The sequence below is a fragment of the Trichechus manatus genome, unplaced genomic scaffold, assembly GCF_000243295.1.
Source record: "Trichechus manatus latirostris isolate Lorelei unplaced genomic scaffold, TriManLat1.0 scaffold00016, whole genome shotgun sequence".
Taxonomy (NCBI): Eukaryota; Metazoa; Chordata; class Mammalia; order Sirenia; family Trichechidae; genus Trichechus; species Trichechus manatus.
Genome location: NW_004443952.1, coordinates 12,137,860 through 12,154,271, shown reverse-complemented (window position 1 = coordinate 12,154,271; position 16,412 = coordinate 12,137,860). Strand labels below are relative to the sequence as shown.

The 16,412-nt window shown below is 43.3% G+C and overlaps 1 protein-coding gene across 1 annotated transcript in view; it reads right to left on the bottom strand.

Annotated features, from left to right (window-relative positions):
* Nucleotides 1-16,412, bottom strand: part of EPB41L4B (erythrocyte membrane protein band 4.1 like 4B) — a 147,987-nt gene that overhangs the window by 36,017 nt on the left and 95,558 nt on the right. Inside the window, exons 16-18 of the mRNA XM_023727407.1 lie at nt 7,971-8,185; nt 6,085-6,203; nt 1,207-1,332 (exon numbers count right to left, since the gene is read on the bottom strand). Coding sequence (XP_023583175.1) covers nt 1,207-1,332; nt 6,085-6,203; nt 7,971-8,185 — 460 coding nt within the window. The remainder of the gene's footprint in view (nt 1-1,206; nt 1,333-6,084; nt 6,204-7,970; nt 8,186-16,412) is intronic.

Sequence of the window (16,412 nt, the reverse complement as noted above, 5' to 3'; positions counted from 1 at the left end):
AACACTCCACTGGGGCTGGGACTCTGCAAATCTCATTTCTGCTTTGCTAGAGCCTCGTGGTAGGTTCTTTCCACAGAGGGCGCTAGTGGGAGAGGAACTTGCTCTTCGCCGTCTGCTTCCGGGTCCTGGGAATCACCTCAGTCTCACTACTTCACCTGAGCAGCAGATGAATCTAGGTTGCAGGTTTCCAACACTGGCAGATGCAGCTTCTTCACAGATGCAGCTTCATGCTGTCTAGCCCCGAAATATCAGCATCAGCCAGCCGACACGCTCTCCTCAGATTCTGGGTCTGTTTCTGAGGTGCCCATCCTCCGAGCTCAGAAACACCAGCACCGGCTGAGCAATGACCCCTTCTCAGAAATCTGAGTTTCTTCATGCGACTTCTCTAAGTTTCCAGATTTTAATAATTACAACATTTCTTCTTTCTTCCGTTAGCCCTATGATTGGTAAGTGGGTTGGTAGGTGCTTCCTGCAGTTGCTACCTCTGGTACCTTAGTGTTACTCAAAGTTGTGGTGCTGTGAGCTTGTTAGAAATGCAAATAAGCCCCACCCTGACTTACTGAATCGCTGGGGCTGGGGCCCAGCTTTCCAGGTGACTTCTATGCACATTCAAGTTTGAAACCACTGCCTTCACCAAAAACCAAATCTGTTGCTGTCTAGCCGATTCCGACTCATAGCAACACTATAGGACAGAGTAGAACTGCCGCATAGGGTTTTCCAAGGAGTGGCTGATGGATTCGAACCGCCCACCTTTTGGTTTGCAGCTGTAGCTCTTAACCACTGCACCAACAAGTCTCCAATGAATAATTTTATACTGGTTAATAATTCTTTGTTCCTGGGTGGTGTAAATGGTTAATATGCTTGGCTGCTAACCGAAAGGTTGGAGGTTCAAGTCCATCCAGAGGCACCTCGGAAGAAAGCCCTGTCACTCTACTTCTGAAAAATCATCCATTAAAAACCCTATGGAGCACAGTTCTACCCTGACACACATGGGGTCGCCGTGAGTTGGAATTCACTTGATGGCAACTGGTTTTGGATTTAATAATTGTTTATACTAAAATCTCTGTTCCAACAGTAGGTGTGACTCCTGTCTCCCGACTGGATCTGACTGACCCAGCATCCCCGCCGTAAGGTGCCTCTTGCTTCTATGTGGCAGGGAGGAAATCCTGCAAAGTGAAATCAAAGAAATACACGTGCTCCACACACCTGGGCATTTGCCCTGGAAGCATTCTCCAACTGGGCTTTCAAAATGTTACACTTCACATGGTCAGCTACAGGGGAAGGCAAAAGTGGAGTCTGAAGAGTCTTCTCAGAGACTTTCTTTTCTTCAGCCTGTGACAAACCAAAATACATGCAACAGACTGTAAACAAAGAAAACACGTATAGTAACTTTTCCCAACAATCATAACTGCAAATCACACATAGACCTAAAAATATACACAAGTATGTCACCTCCTCCTTACATTTGTCCTGGTGCTTTACTACTTGTGAAAGATATCCAAGCCTATCATCTCATTCTCTAGTGAAGTAGGGAGAGCATCTCATTCAGCCCATTATACAAAAGACGGGGTGAAGGTTCAAAGAGATGAAGTGGCTTTTCCAGAGTCATGCAGCTAGAACAAGAAGCAAAACCAGGACTCAAGCTTCCAGTTTCCTAGAGCCTAGGATAGCGCTCTTTTCACCATATCTGCTGCCTCTTACAGAGTCTCTGGGTGGTGCAAATGGTTAACACACTCAACTGCTAAACGAAAGGTTGAAGGTTTGAGTCCATTGAGAGACACTTTGAACGAAAGGCTTGGCAATCTACTTCTGAAAAATCAGCCACTGAAAACCCTGTGGTTTCAATGACACACGTGGGGTCACCATGAGTTGGAGTTGACTCCATGGCAACTGTTTTCTTTTTTTTTGCTACCTTTCACATACAAAGATTCAATCCTGTGACTTGTTGGGCCAAGGGAAAGAGTAGAAAATATTTATTGGTATTTGTACAATAGATCTTGCTGAAAACTGTGATTCTCAACAGTGAGGAATTTGCATCTACATTACCTCATTGTAGTGTTTCAGAATTCAATAATTTGGTAACACTTTTGCTATTTTTGCCATATCCCATGTGTTAAATCAGTATGGACTTATAATTCATATGATCTTGTTAGTGTGAATTACCCTGGCACTGCCTATTTTAACCATGTCCTAAGTAATAATATCTCTGAAATCATGGACTTGATATCTATAAAATTATAATAATTATACAATTATTAAAATAAAAAAACACTCATTTATGCATGTAACCTAAAATCAACCTTGGTGGCATGCATACCACACACAGGGAAATAATGTCGTATTGTTAATCATACTTACTGTGGTCATTGCATAGCCAAATGCTAATATGGCGCTTGGCAAATAGGTGCTCAATAAACGGCTACTTAAGAAGATGATGCTGCTAGTTATTGGTACAAGAGATATGTGTTTAATAAAAAATATACCAGGGTCTATGATTGCTAAAAGTCAATTGAGTGGTATCAAGACTAAACATGACAACTTAGCCACAATGTACCAGGACAAGAATAAAATGTTCTAAAGGTCTCAAGTTCTGCAAGTTCCAAAATTAATCTCATTCACTAATTCAAAAGTCCTGTTGGGCACCTTGGTACACACAGCAGGGATATTATAAAAGTCTTAGAGAAAGTACAGGGCAATTAGCTGGTTGACATCATTTAATAAAGAGAACATAATATACATTTTCCCAGTGGGACCTCCAAACACATAGAGAAGCATTTAGTAGAGTGAGCAGAGCTCAGCAATTTCACGTAATCATAAGACAAGCAGAGACAGAGACCTGGATTTGAATCTCAGCTCTTTTCCCTACCAGCACCATTAAAAAAAAAAAAAAAAAAAAGATGCTGGAGATGATAAAAAGTAAAATAATGCTAGTAGCTAACATTTACTCAGCGCTTATTATGGGTCAGGCATTGACTAAGCATTTCATATACAGGTCTCATCGAATCCTCTCATTTAACCATTTGGAGGTAGGTTTATTATGCCCACTTTATAGGTGAGAAAAACAAAGCAGAGAGATGGTAAGTCACTTGCCCAAGGTGACAGAAGAAGTAAGCAGAAGAGCCAAAATTCACACCAGGGCTAGGTGACAACAAAGCCAGAGCTCTTCACCCTCAGCCATGCTGGCTCCACTTAACTTCTCAGAGTCTCAGCCTCCTTCTTCATTAAGATTGTTAAGATGGTTAGAAAAATAGATATAAATCAGAAAAGAGCATTAGATAGGAGGATACCAATGATCCTGAAACGAGGCCTGGTGGTGCAACGATGAAGTGCTTGGCTGTTAACCAAAAGATTGGTGGTTCAAACCCACCAAGCAGCTCCGCAGGAGAAAGACCTGGCAATCTGCTTCCATAAAGATTACAGCCTAGAAAACCCTATGGGCAGTTCTACTCTTCACATTGGGTCTCTATGAATTGAAAATTGATTCTACGGCACCCAACAACAATGATCCTGAGACACAAAGGGAAATGGTATAAAGAAAACTGGCTCATTTAACTCAATTCATTATCCTGTGGGACTTAGCATTCTCCTTTAGGCAAATAGGTAATTTATTTTGAAAGATGAGGTTTATGGTATAGCTTTAGAAGAATTTATCCTGTGTTTACAAATCCAGTTACATTAAGACATTTACTATTTCAATGGGTGTTTTCATGGGTGTGTGAAGACTTAACTGTTTAATTAGATTCACTTTTTGGAATTATATGCTGGGATATAGGAATTAAATTGGTTCTAAAGCCCATTTGAGGTTTCTGACAATTGCTTAAGGGGATGTAGTTATCCTGACAGGAATGACCGAAGGCCTATTTTTTAAAAAATTAAATGCTGTTAAAAAAAGAAAAGAATGAGAATTCAGCATTGATTTTCCCTTTGAATTTAGTAACCCTAAAATGCTTTTGGACACAACATTGAAGCTGGCTTGTTCCTACCAGATCTGGACAAAGCAGTAATATTCAGCTCTATGAATTATGAATTGACTCAGGCAAATACCAGTCTAAATCTTGGAAATTTGTACATTGTTATGTGGATGTGTTTGTACAGAAGATGTTTCTCTGGGAGACAAAGGCCTGGATTACAAAATCATAATCCAGCCTGGAGGATGGCTCTGAGGACGCTGTGCTTTCTCTCTTTTGTGTGACCATATTTTGTAAATTTTACATATAATGCACTTGAATTGCTGAAAGATACTTTATTGTTCAATGTGCAAATACAGATTTCAAAATATACAAATGATTGAAAATTGGGCTTTTATACTTTTACAGTGGGAAATAGTTCATCTGCACGGGAATGTCATTTGAGAATAAAGAAATGATCAGATGCACATTTAAATTGTTTACACAAATTATTTACACATTTGAAATCTGATGAGATTTAAATTCCTGTGATAATTTTGGGTACGACTTTGGAACTGAGCAATGAAGATGACTGTTCTCCATTAAATCAAAAACAGGAAATTACCCAAACCCTGGAAGAATCAGAGGATTCCAGAGCCTTGGGGCTAGAAAAAACTTTAAAAGTCATCCAAGCCAGTGGCTTCCCAATTGTTGTGTCATGACGACTTGTGAGATCTATTGCAAGGAATTTTTTATTAATGATAAAGAATAGTAGTTTGAAGTAATATACTTTGCTTATGTGTTAGAACAAAGTCAAGGTTACCTGTATAATCTCAACGCTCTAGCTAACTTGCTTACTGATGCGTTTCTTTGAGTGAGGGAGATAGGAGAGGGGTTAGAGTTTGAGCTGCAGGAAAATGCTCAATAACCAGCTATGCCTTAACCCAGAGCAAGCAACTATTGTCAATGATCCACCAATAGCCACGATATTACAAATTACTATACAGCTTATGAGTCCTCTGCTGCTCTATGTGCTATTTCTTTGCAAACTATTTTTGAATTTTGTCAAACTCTGAGTAAGCCCCTGATAAAACCATTTATCATGTGTATTGCAGAAGAAAAATTGAACACCAAGAGGTGATTGAGTTGAATCCCCAGCACTGAGTACAGACATGCTCAAGAGAGATTTGCTGATTAAATGAATATAAGTGCCACCCTGGAGGAAGGGATTCTTTCTAGCTGGGAAACAGCTTCATATTCTCTCTTAGAAAGGGGCAAAACTAAGCATTAGAGTGGGAGATATAAACTATCAATGAAGAAGACTATTCCTTTATAAAATTAAAATAGATGTACAACAGTGGTTCACAACTAGGGCCATTTTGCTCCCCAGGAGACATTTAGCAATGTCTAGAGACATTTTTGGTTGTCACAACTGGATGGGGGTATATCCCAGAGATGCTGCTAACCATACTACAATGCATAAGACAGCCCCCACGACAATCAAGTAGGGGGTCCAAAATGTCACTAGTGCTGAGGTTGAGAAACCCTGGTGAAGAAGACAGAGAAACATGTTGGAGGGCAAAGGACACTGGACTAGGAGTCAGGGGCCCAAAGACCCAGCCCCTGCTGTATGACCTTAAGAAAGTCATTGGAGGAAAAGACAGCTCTAACCCAGCACTGACATTCTATCGTTCTAAGATAAACAGTGGCTTTTATAAGGCTGCCCTTTTGGATGTAAGAAGAGGTCTAGCCAAAACGGAACTTGGCTTCTGCCCTGTCCCTCCCTCCCTCTGCACTTCAATCCCTCCTTCCTGTCATCAGAAAACAGTTACTGAACATCTACTATGTGCCAGGCACTGTCATAAAATGAGCTAGAGGGATAAAAGTGGAAAAACGTAAGTGTGGACGCTGTCCTCATCGAGCTTTCAGTCTAGAAGGAGAGAGAGACTACTCACGGACAGAACACACTTATTGGCCTCAGCACTGAGGGCAAAGACTGGTCTATAATTTGCTCCCCCAAAATGCAAGTGAATGTCTTGCTTCTAAAAGATACCCTCAGCAGAAATGTCAGGAAAGATTGAGTAGAAACCCCTCCAAAGCAAAGGCACATCGTTTAGGAGGCAAGCAAATGTTATAACCAGATGTTGACATGAGCGCCAAGTCCATGCCCCCGGCAGAGCCCCCAGGCCCTGGGCACCTTGTTTATGTTGATGTGCAGAGCAGGCCAGGGTCCAACAGCCTTCACCGTTTCCAGTTCCAGCTTCTTTAGATGGGCCGCTGCATCACCGAACAGGGCAGGTGCTCCTGGACTCAGTTCTAAAAACATAGCCAGAGGGAATAATAGGAAAGGTTGAAAGGACAGATAGATACAGGTGATCAAGGACACTTGCCAGAGCTCGACCCTCAGCACCCTTTCTGCTGGCTTCCTCCTCCACAGCTTGAATCCCTTGAGTGTGCACCAGCTGATGGGTGTGAGAACATTGAAGGTCACAGTTTAAATGCCTAACTCCCCTGTCCCCATATGAGCTGGATGGCCCTAAAGCAAGTTGCTTCACTGAAAACTTCCATTAGCCAGTCTTTATTACTGATAATAAATTATTAATAAAATACTTCAGCTTTTTAAAAAAAGTTATGCTTAATTACTCTAGGAGTAAGAGTGAAGGGACTCCAAAGCCCGAAATGGGGAAGGAGTGTTAAGGCAAGTTTCACTGAAGAGATAACATTTGCGCTGGCTCCTGAAGGATGTGTCAGAGTTCACTAGGGTGGAGAAAAACATTCCAGACAGAGGGAACAGCAGGGGCAAGGGGCAGAGCTGGAACATGGCACAGCATTTGGTGAGTGGTGAGTAGTTCTGGATGTGGTGGGGAGTAGGGGAAGCTGGAGATCTTGGCCAACCTTGGCACAGGGACAAGGCTTGAAGGTCTGTGTGTGGTCATGCTCAGAGAGTGGGCTTTAGCTGGGGACAGTGAAGAACCATGGAAAGGTTTTAAGGTAAGAAAGCAATCAGGTCAGATGTGCTTTTAGAGCTATCACTTTGGCAGCCACAATGTGGAGACTGAGCTGGATAGGGGGTCCCTTAGGAGGCTGTTACAATTATTCAGGTACACAAAGATGAGGCATAGACCAGGGCAAAGCCAGTGTGGAGAGTGACAAACAGATCTGGTCCTTGAACACCAAGTGGCTGCTGACCCCCTTCCAACTCCCAGCTCAGCCAACCAGAATTGTTCCGTAAGGTCTACAGGTGAAGGCTAAATGGCCCATCCTATTTCACCAGTTCACAGACTCATGAAATACCAGAGCTAGAGGGTTCCTTGGAGATCATCTCACCGACTATATCCCAATTCATAGATGAGAAAACCAAGGATTGAGGAGGGGACTTGGCTCGATAGTGAGAACTAGAATTGAAGCCTCTTGCCTCTACCTTAATACTTTTCAAACCATATGTAATACAGAACAAGCTCTTCCCCCCAATTCATCGCAGGCCAATTCTTTTATAAAATCTAATAAAAGTGAATTTCTCGAAAAAGAAAATAACAGACATACAACATCCAAGTCCATATTTTTTATTAGCTTTAACAGATATAAAATCACTGTCATATTGCTAAACATGTTTCTAATTGCTTACTCTCCATTTTTTGTCTTTCTCTCACTGGGACCTGTATCAGTGAGCAGACTGGCTGTACCTGACATCACCTTGCTTTCAGAGGTGGAACATCAGAAATGGCGCAGTATAGGTTTTTCTGTAATTGCAAAAGTAGAAATTCCAGCCATCTCACGCCCCTCTTTCCCCTTTCCATTGCTTGAGCCAGGGATGGGTACTGCCCAAGAAAAGAACTGCTAAGGAATGAGGTGGACACAGAATTGTTACTATGCAATGAAATCAGAATGTACTGATAAACCATAATCTGGAAATGTGCTTAAATGTACAAGGCCCTAGTCCACTCTTGCCTAAACATGGTCACCCAACACTATGACCACAGTTACACGCTGCACTGAGAGCCTGTCCTGAGGATCTAGGGAAGCCACCTATGTTTTACAGCATCATCCCCCGACCCTGCCCCTGCCATCTCCACCTCTACTCACTTGTAAGGGACTTACTGCCGGAGCTTGGGGACCTCAAAGGCCCCTCTTTGCTCTCCAGGGTCAGTGTGAGGCCATAGCTTGGGTGGTGCTGGTGTTGGTGCTGGTGGTGGTGATGCCTTCCTGGCGCTTTGGCGGTGAATGGTGTGCCCCCATTCTCCTCGATGCCAAAAGGCAGCCGGTCAGAGCTGCTGAGCGCTGGGGAGGGGAGCGGGTAGCTGTGCAGGGTGACAAAGTCAGGAGTTAGAAAAGCAAACCGCCTTGATATTGCTGTGCGTGCTTTTTTTTGGTGGGGGGAGTCAGAGTTACTTTACTTTAAATGTGATTTTGTTTACATTTATAAACAGCCTTCCTTGACAGAATTTTTTTTTCCTTGACAGAAATTTTGATTCATTAAGTTGCCTTCAGTTCTAAAAGAAACATCTGTCTCTTCCAAATTAATGTGCTCTGTCCCCAACAGAATGTATGAAAACATCATTTAAAGCACAGTTTTCACAGATACAGTACAATACATTCACTATACATGGTATAACAAAAATTCCCATCCTTACTTGTTTAGTAATACTGTCACAATGAATAAGTAAATAGAAATTGGAATTTGTGTTATGCTTGAAAGAAATTTAATATGCACAATGACAATTTTACAGGTTAGCTGTTGAACTATCAATTCAGCCTGCAGTTTCTTGCACTAGAAGGCGAGAAGCTAAATAATTGTTGGCCTAAAAAAATTGTTTTTGATCAATTGTAGAAAGACATGAAATAACCACGTTGGGCCTTCTTGGGCACCAGCTGCTGCAGCTGCTTGTCGTGTCTGGATCGTTCTTTGAAACATATAGAGTAACACTATATTCAGAACCGAGACCACTCTCTAGAGATCTCGGGAAAATTTTTAAAGGGCAGTGTCTTTATAAATTCTTTATCCTGAGTGTGCTTTAAAAAGTATTGTCTAAATGGGAGGAAGAAATTAAAAAAAAAAAAAAAGATTTGTTAACTATCCTATGACAAAATTTTGATACAAACGAGATTTAAAGGCACTTTCTCTTCATCTCCACCAACTCCAACACGCAAAAAGGACCTGTTAACTTTACTGCTACAACATCTTTTCATGCCAATAGGTCCTCTCCGTTTTTACTAACATTGCCCTGTTTGAAGTCCATGTCGTTTCCCACCTTCTAACAGATTCCTAACGGGTCTCCCTGCTTCTCCTCTCTCCTTCTGCCCGTCTTCCACAGAGCAGTGTTCTAGTGACGCACTTGAGCTTGGCACTCCTTCCTCAAGCACCTTGACCACATCTCCATTATGAGTGGTTCTTAACCACTTTGCAGACAGAAACTCCTTTGAAATCTGATGAGAACCATGGACCTTCTCTGCAGAAGGCAGCATTGCGATAGAACATTTCACAACAATTTCAGGCCCTCTACAGCCCCTCCACAGACCCAGGTTAAGACCCCTGAGTTGCGGGATAAAATCCAAATTTCTTTATGTGGCACTCATAGCCCTCCATGATATTATCCCATCCTCCTTTTAGCTTCATCTCCTGCTGTATCCTTCTCTACATCCCAACTCCTTCCCATTCTGGTGACTCCTCGTGTCCTTCCTCCCTCAAATACCCCTTCCTCCAGGAAGACTTCCAGCCTTTCAGACTCAGATCAAATGTCTCCTTTTCACACCCATAGGCAGAGTTAACCCCTCTTTCTGCCTATTCTCATAGCCCAGATCTCTTCTGTCCACTCCATGGTTCTGCCCTCCAGGAGCTGACACCCAGTGTAGGAAAGATCCAGAGGCTTTGTCATACAGTTACAATCCCACTAGAACTGCTAAGGGAGCAGAGAAGTGGATGATAACTAATTCTCCTGAGGAAAGGTGTCATAAGGGAGAAAATATCTGGGGGAGATAGTAAAGTTTTGGTGGATATTCTTGAAACAGAAGCCTCTTTCTTACAGGAAACCCCATATATGAAGATGATGTGAGGAACATCACCTTAGGGGTGAGCCTGAGTCTCAAGGCTGGCCAATCAGAGTCCTCCGAGAGTGATGTGTTCTAGGATGTGATCCAACCAGCATTTTCCCTAAGGTTTCACACATGGAAACTGAGATAAAGAATCTCTCTTCCTTTTTGATAGTCAGCTTGTAAGCAGGGTCCTAGGCACTTCTGCCTTGATCCCTTTCTCCCTAAAAGAAATTAAATATAGTATTTTATGATTGTGTTGGTATGAGATGAATATATTATTATTACATATTAAACCATTCTTTTCAATGTTCGTTTTTTTCTTCTGATTTTAAGAGATATGAAGACATTGTCATGGACCCTCAAAAGTACTGTGAGCCCTAGGCACTGGGCCTACTGTGCCTAATGGACAAACCAGCCCTGGTTGTAAGGACAATATAAGTTGAGGTTACTTGTGACCATCTTCCTGGACACAAAGATGTCATCTCAGAGAATGATGTCAATGCACACACACACACAAAAAGACAAGATGGGCAGAGATTGAAGGTAGATCGAGAGACAGAGAGAAAAAAAAAAAATCCTAGTGGTATAATTTGAGCTCCTGTTTCCAGCGATGCCTGAAGCTGGTACAACCAGTTAAAAACCAGTTGCCATTGGGATGATTTCAACTCATGGTGATCCTATGTGTTTCAGAGCAGAACTGTGTTCCATAGGGTTTTTAATGTCTGTGACCTTTCAGAAGTAGATCACCAGGCCTGTTTTCCAAGGAACCTCTGGGTGGATTCAAACTGCCAACCTTCCAGTTAGTAGCTGAGCACTTAACTGTTTGCGCCACCCAGGTACTCCCGAAGCTGGTACTACTGCTGACCCTTTCAGTTAGAAGGGCTAATAAATTCTTTGATGGATTGATTAAGGTAATTGGGTTTCTCCCATTTGTAATTACATGCTCTAAATCAGAGGAAGTGTATTTTATTGTTATTATTTTTTTGTGGGATTTTTTTTTTCTGGTGGAAGAGGTACAAACCTCTATCACAGGCCTAAGGAATAACATGAGCAAAGGAATGGTGGTTCAAAGAGCAGAATGGCTGAAGAAGCGGGAGTGAGGTGGGAAGAGGCTAGGAAGAAAAGCCAGGGCTGGTTATGAAGGGTTATGTGAACCGGGTCAGCTTGGGGGCAACAAGGTGCCACAGAAAGGGTTTAGGCAACGGCATGACAAGATTGGAGTTAGATTTTAGAAAGTTCATTTTGAGTGCTGTGTAGATGACAGACTGGTGGGAGAGATACTGGAAACAAGAACCATTAGGAGACTGTCAGGGCAGGGCCTGGACTGGGCGGGGGAATAGAATGAGGTGTGCAGCCCTCTGGGATATTTCTGAAGTAGTGTGAGTAGGGCTTGCGGGTCTGTCCTGTGGCGGAAGGGGAAGGAGGTATAGAGGAGGCCTCTCCAGATAGATATGCAGCACATATTCTGGATAAAACTACACTGGTTGACCCCATATCACCCCAAGATCTGGAGCTTCTCTCACCCACACTAGCTGCCTCCCAGGGACTCTGCTCATGGATAATCTTACACCGTGTGTCTGTGTGTATGTGTGTGTGTGTGTGCGTGTGTGTGTGTGTGTGTGTGTGTGTGTGTGTAACGATGTTGAAGAAGGCTCAATTTTGGCTTCTAGGGATCATGATTCCATCCTTGCCTCTCTAACCTAAAACATAACCGGGTGTACCCATTCTCCTCATGGAGGCAGCGGTGGGGGCAGTGGAAAGTGCACTGAGTTGGAGTTGATGAGTTCTAGTCTTAGTTCTACCTCAAACTTGTTGTGGTTCCTTGGGCAGTCACCCTGGGCCTCAGTTTCCTCATCTGTAACATGAGGTGGGTTAAGGCAATCTCTGGGAGCACTTCCAGATCTGAGCAGCATCCTTTCCCGCAATTATTTATCAAGGTCTTGCTATGTTCCAGACACTGTGCCAGCTATTTTACATAAAATATCCCATTTTATAGATGTGGAAACTTAAGCTTGGTACATAGTGGGTACCCCATAATAGTTGACTGATGAAAAAACGGATAGATGGATGTATGAACAAACACACCTGCCAAAGGAAGTTGTGGAGCTGGGATCTGACAACAGCTCTGCTGACTCCAAAGCCTATGCTCTTAACCATTATTTTACTCTCTCACAACTATGTTGAAAATAATATCTGTCCTAAGGAGGTGCAGAGACTGAGAGTTTAGAACAGAGAAAATTCCCTTTTGCCTGGGGGAACTGGGGAGGGCTTCACAAATTAAGGCTAGTCTTCCACCCTGCCCTCCTTCCATACTGCTGCCAGCCTTATAAAGGTCAGAGTGGGCACTATAGTTGTCTAGACAGGAGGGGATGAGTCAGAAACACACGGGAAGGGAGAGAGAGATAGGATGGGGGTATTGGCTGAATTTGAGAAGGAAAGGACATGGACACATGGAGGAGTAAAACACTACAAATACTTTATCCTGGAGGACCAGGCAAATGGCATGTCATTAACAGAAAAAAGGTGGCGAATGAGGGCTGCTCTGAGGAGAGAAAACTATGATTGAGCTTCAACTGGATTACACTGAGTGTGAGAATGAGCATGAAGCGGAAATGTCCTATAGCAGAGATCTAGCATCCAATTGGGGGTGGAGATGGAGTCAGGAAGCTTATGCCAACTCCAATTGATTCTCGCTCTCTGCTTGGAGTGCAAGATTGAGGATTCTGAAGTCATGCCAAGCTCAGGAGGAAAGAGTGCTATGATTGATTAGTAATGTCTACCACTGACTCAGAAGGAAGCAGTGGTATCACGTCCTTGCCTTTCCAAGTTAAAGTGGATTTTTTAAAAATTTTATTTCAAGGAACCCAGAGTGAAGAGTTAAACAAGAAAAAAAAATAGATGCAGGGAGTTATAAATTGCATTTAATAACATGTCAAATAAAATATGCATGTGTGATTTGCATCTTACAGCTACTGAAGGGGGAGAGGGAGAAAGAGACAAATGGGCAGACAAATAGGTGAGGGTCAGAAGCTGCCTGAAGCTGGACCCACGAACCTTGTCAAGGTAAGGGTTTCTAGAAGAGCAAAGCTTCCTAAGCAGGCAGTGGACTCATCTGGGAGCTTTCTCAGCTCATTCATACTGGACTGTCACGAAGATTTTAATTCATGGGTTTTCCCAAAGCTTAGGAGGAGTGTTGTGAGGTTAAAGAAAACCACAGGCAGAGCTACTGCCTCACAGATTGCTCCCCACAGAGCTCCAGGAGGTGCCATTCACACAGACTACAATGTAAATGGCGCCTACTAGAGTTGTGCATCTGCCCTGTTCATGGTTTCCTCTGAGAAGGTCGAAGCCCACCCCAGAGGTTTCCAACAGCACTTAGCAGCCCACGAGCCTCAGAGCATGTTGGCTAAGGTTCAGGGGATGAGCCAGTCTGTGAGAACCATCAACAGAGCCTGAGGCTCACGAGGCTTCTGGTATTCTAGAACGGAGGTTCCAAACCCAGGTTTTCAGAGTGGGCAATGGAGGAGGGCTATGTAGGCTTCAGCTTCTCTGCTTCCATGAGTTGAGAAAAAATCTGGTGCAGAAGAAGGAGGCTGCTCTGTGCCCAGCACTGTGCTAGGCATTTTAATGTTTAATTTTCACATTTATCCTGCAAGGAAGCTGGTGATGCCTCGTGTTACACTGGGGCTTACAAAGGGCAACTTACGCTGTTAGTAAACGCAAAGTGAGAAATGGAACCAGATCTAATTTCTTCTCTTCCCTTTCCTCAGGGGAAGGTACTACCCCCAAACTACCTCCAACTTCAGGGAAGTTAGTGCTCCTATTGCAGCCTGTGTCATATGGGACTTTATTGACTGCACTGGGGTAGGCAGAGCTCAGTAGAACCAATGAGGTTGGGGAACTCCTCCAGCCCTGTCTAATCTCATACGTACTCCCAATCAGAGCCTCTCTCCTCCCTGACCCTGGGATCCTAGCCTGTCGAATACATGGTGCTCAATCAAAGTGTGCTGCATATTGCATAATGGAAGTCTCCAGAATCTACCTCCAAAACTGTGACCAGTATAGGGCAGGGGTAGGGGGAGAGTCCTGAGCTGGGATGCAGGATTTTTTCTCAAAAACAGGCTAGAAGTGATGCGGTTTCTCTGATGAGCCAATCACACCATTCTACAGCTCGGCCAAGCTCTGGGCAACTTGGGCTTTTGGGAGCAACTCTAGGAATCTAATCCTGGATTTAAAAAATCACAGAATTTAAAATGTCTGGTGGTTTTACACCCTGGATGAATATTAAAATCACCCCCATACACCACTAGTAGGAAGGTAAAATGGTACAGCTGCTTTGGAAAACAGTCCAGCAGTTCCTCAAAAGGTTAAACGTAGAGTTACCATGGGATCCAGTAACTCCACTCCCAGTTACATACCCAAAAGAAATGAAGCCATATGTCCACACAAATCTTGCACATGAATATTCACAGCAGTGCTATTTATAATAACCAAAAGTGGAAACAACCCAAATGTCCACCAACTGATGAGTGGATAGGTAAAATGTATATAATGGAATATTATTTAGCCATAAAAAGGAATGAAGTACTGATACATGCTACAACATGGATGAACCTTGGAAACATGATGCCATGCATTGTATGATTCCACTTATATGAAATGTCCAGGACAGGCGAATGCATAGAGACAGAAGGTAAATTAGTGGCCACCAGAGGGTGGGGGCAGTGACTGCTAATGGGTATGGAGTTTAAGGTAGATGAAAATGTTCTAAAATTATAGTGATGGTTGCACAACTTTGTGAGTACACTAAAAGACTGAGTTGTACACTTTAAATTGGTGAATTGCATGGTAATTTATATCTTAATAAAACTGATTAAAAAATCACCAGAAGAGATTTGAAAAATTTCAATGCCCAGGCCCTACCACAGACCACTCACGTTATAATCTATCTCTAAATCCAGGGTGCAGCCAGGACTGAGAGCCACTGCCTGAATCCAGCTCATTTTGCAGATGGGGAAATGGGGTCCCACCATGGGAACTGAGGTGACCAGGGTCACACAGCAAGTAACTGACTGTGCCTGGGATGAAATTCAGGACTCCCGCCTCTCTGCTCACTGCCCCAAATGCTGCCCATCTGCTACATCTTCCCAGCTGCCTTGGCTTCTATTTAAGGCAGCAAATGCAGTCATCAGGAAAATCCCAAATCCTTCTCAAAACTCCACTGCCGGAGACATCCTTGTGTACATATCTTGTCTTCCCGACCATACAGTAAGCTCTGTAGGAATAGAGACTGTCACCTCACATGTTTTCATGTCCTCCACTGTGCTAAGTTCCAAGCACACAGCAGGTGCTCAATTAATACTGGTTGGATTAAAAATAAAATTAAATATCAATGCATTCGATAAACATTTGAGTGCCAACTCTTGTGCCTGGGACTGTAGTAGGAATGAGGGTAAAAGGACAAATGAGACGCTGTCTTTGCCCTCAAGGAGCTCACTGCTACGCAGCAAGTACAAGGCAGTGTGTTAAGTGCTTTAGTAAGGGTAAGCAGGGGGAGGGGTGCGCAACCCAGCCTGGGGAGGAGGCAACAGGGAAGACTTCCTGGGGAAGTGATGCTTGAAGTATGTGATGCCCTGAAGGATAACAAAGAGCAGGCTGCGGGTGGGGCTGCACTGGGCATTCCAGGTAGTGGGTACGGCATGTCCTAAGGCCTGGAGTTGACAACACACACTAATTGGTGAAGGGACTGCTTAACCCCAGTGTTAGACTGATTACCTTATATACACACAAGCGTGAATTTCTTGCTTTCATAATTTTGTTTTTCACATTTGGATTATTAACTCATCTGGAATTTATGTCTATATTGTGAGGTAAAGGTATAACTTTTTTTCTTTTAAATTTCTTTTATTGTACTTTATTTTTTTATTTTTTCCCATACAAAAATTTATGCATACATTGTTATGTGACTCTAATTGCTCCCCCTACTGTGACAGCACACTCCTCCTTTCCATCCCTCACTCCCCATGTCCATTCAACCAGCTCCTAACCCTCTCTGCCTTCCCATTTCACCTCTGGACAGAAGCTGCCCGTTTAGTCTCTTGTATCTACTTGAGCTAAAAGGCACACTCCTCACGAGTATCACTTTATGTCTCACAGTCCAGTCCAATCCCTGTCTGAAGAATTGGCCTCGGAAATTGTTTTAGTTCTGGGCTGATACAGAATCCAGGGGCCAGGCTTTCTGGGTTTCCTCCAATCTCAGTCAGACCATTAAGTCTGGTCTTCTTACTAGAATTTGACTTCTGCACCCCACCTTTCTCCTGCTCCATCCGGGACTCTCTGTTGTGTTCCCTGTCAGGGCGGTCATTGGTGGTAGCCGGGTACCATCTAGTTCTTCTGGTCTCAGGCTGATGAAGTCTCTGATTTATGTGGCCCTTTCTGTCTCTTGGGCTAATACTTTCCTTGTGTCTTTGGTGTTCTTCATTCTCCTTTGCTCCA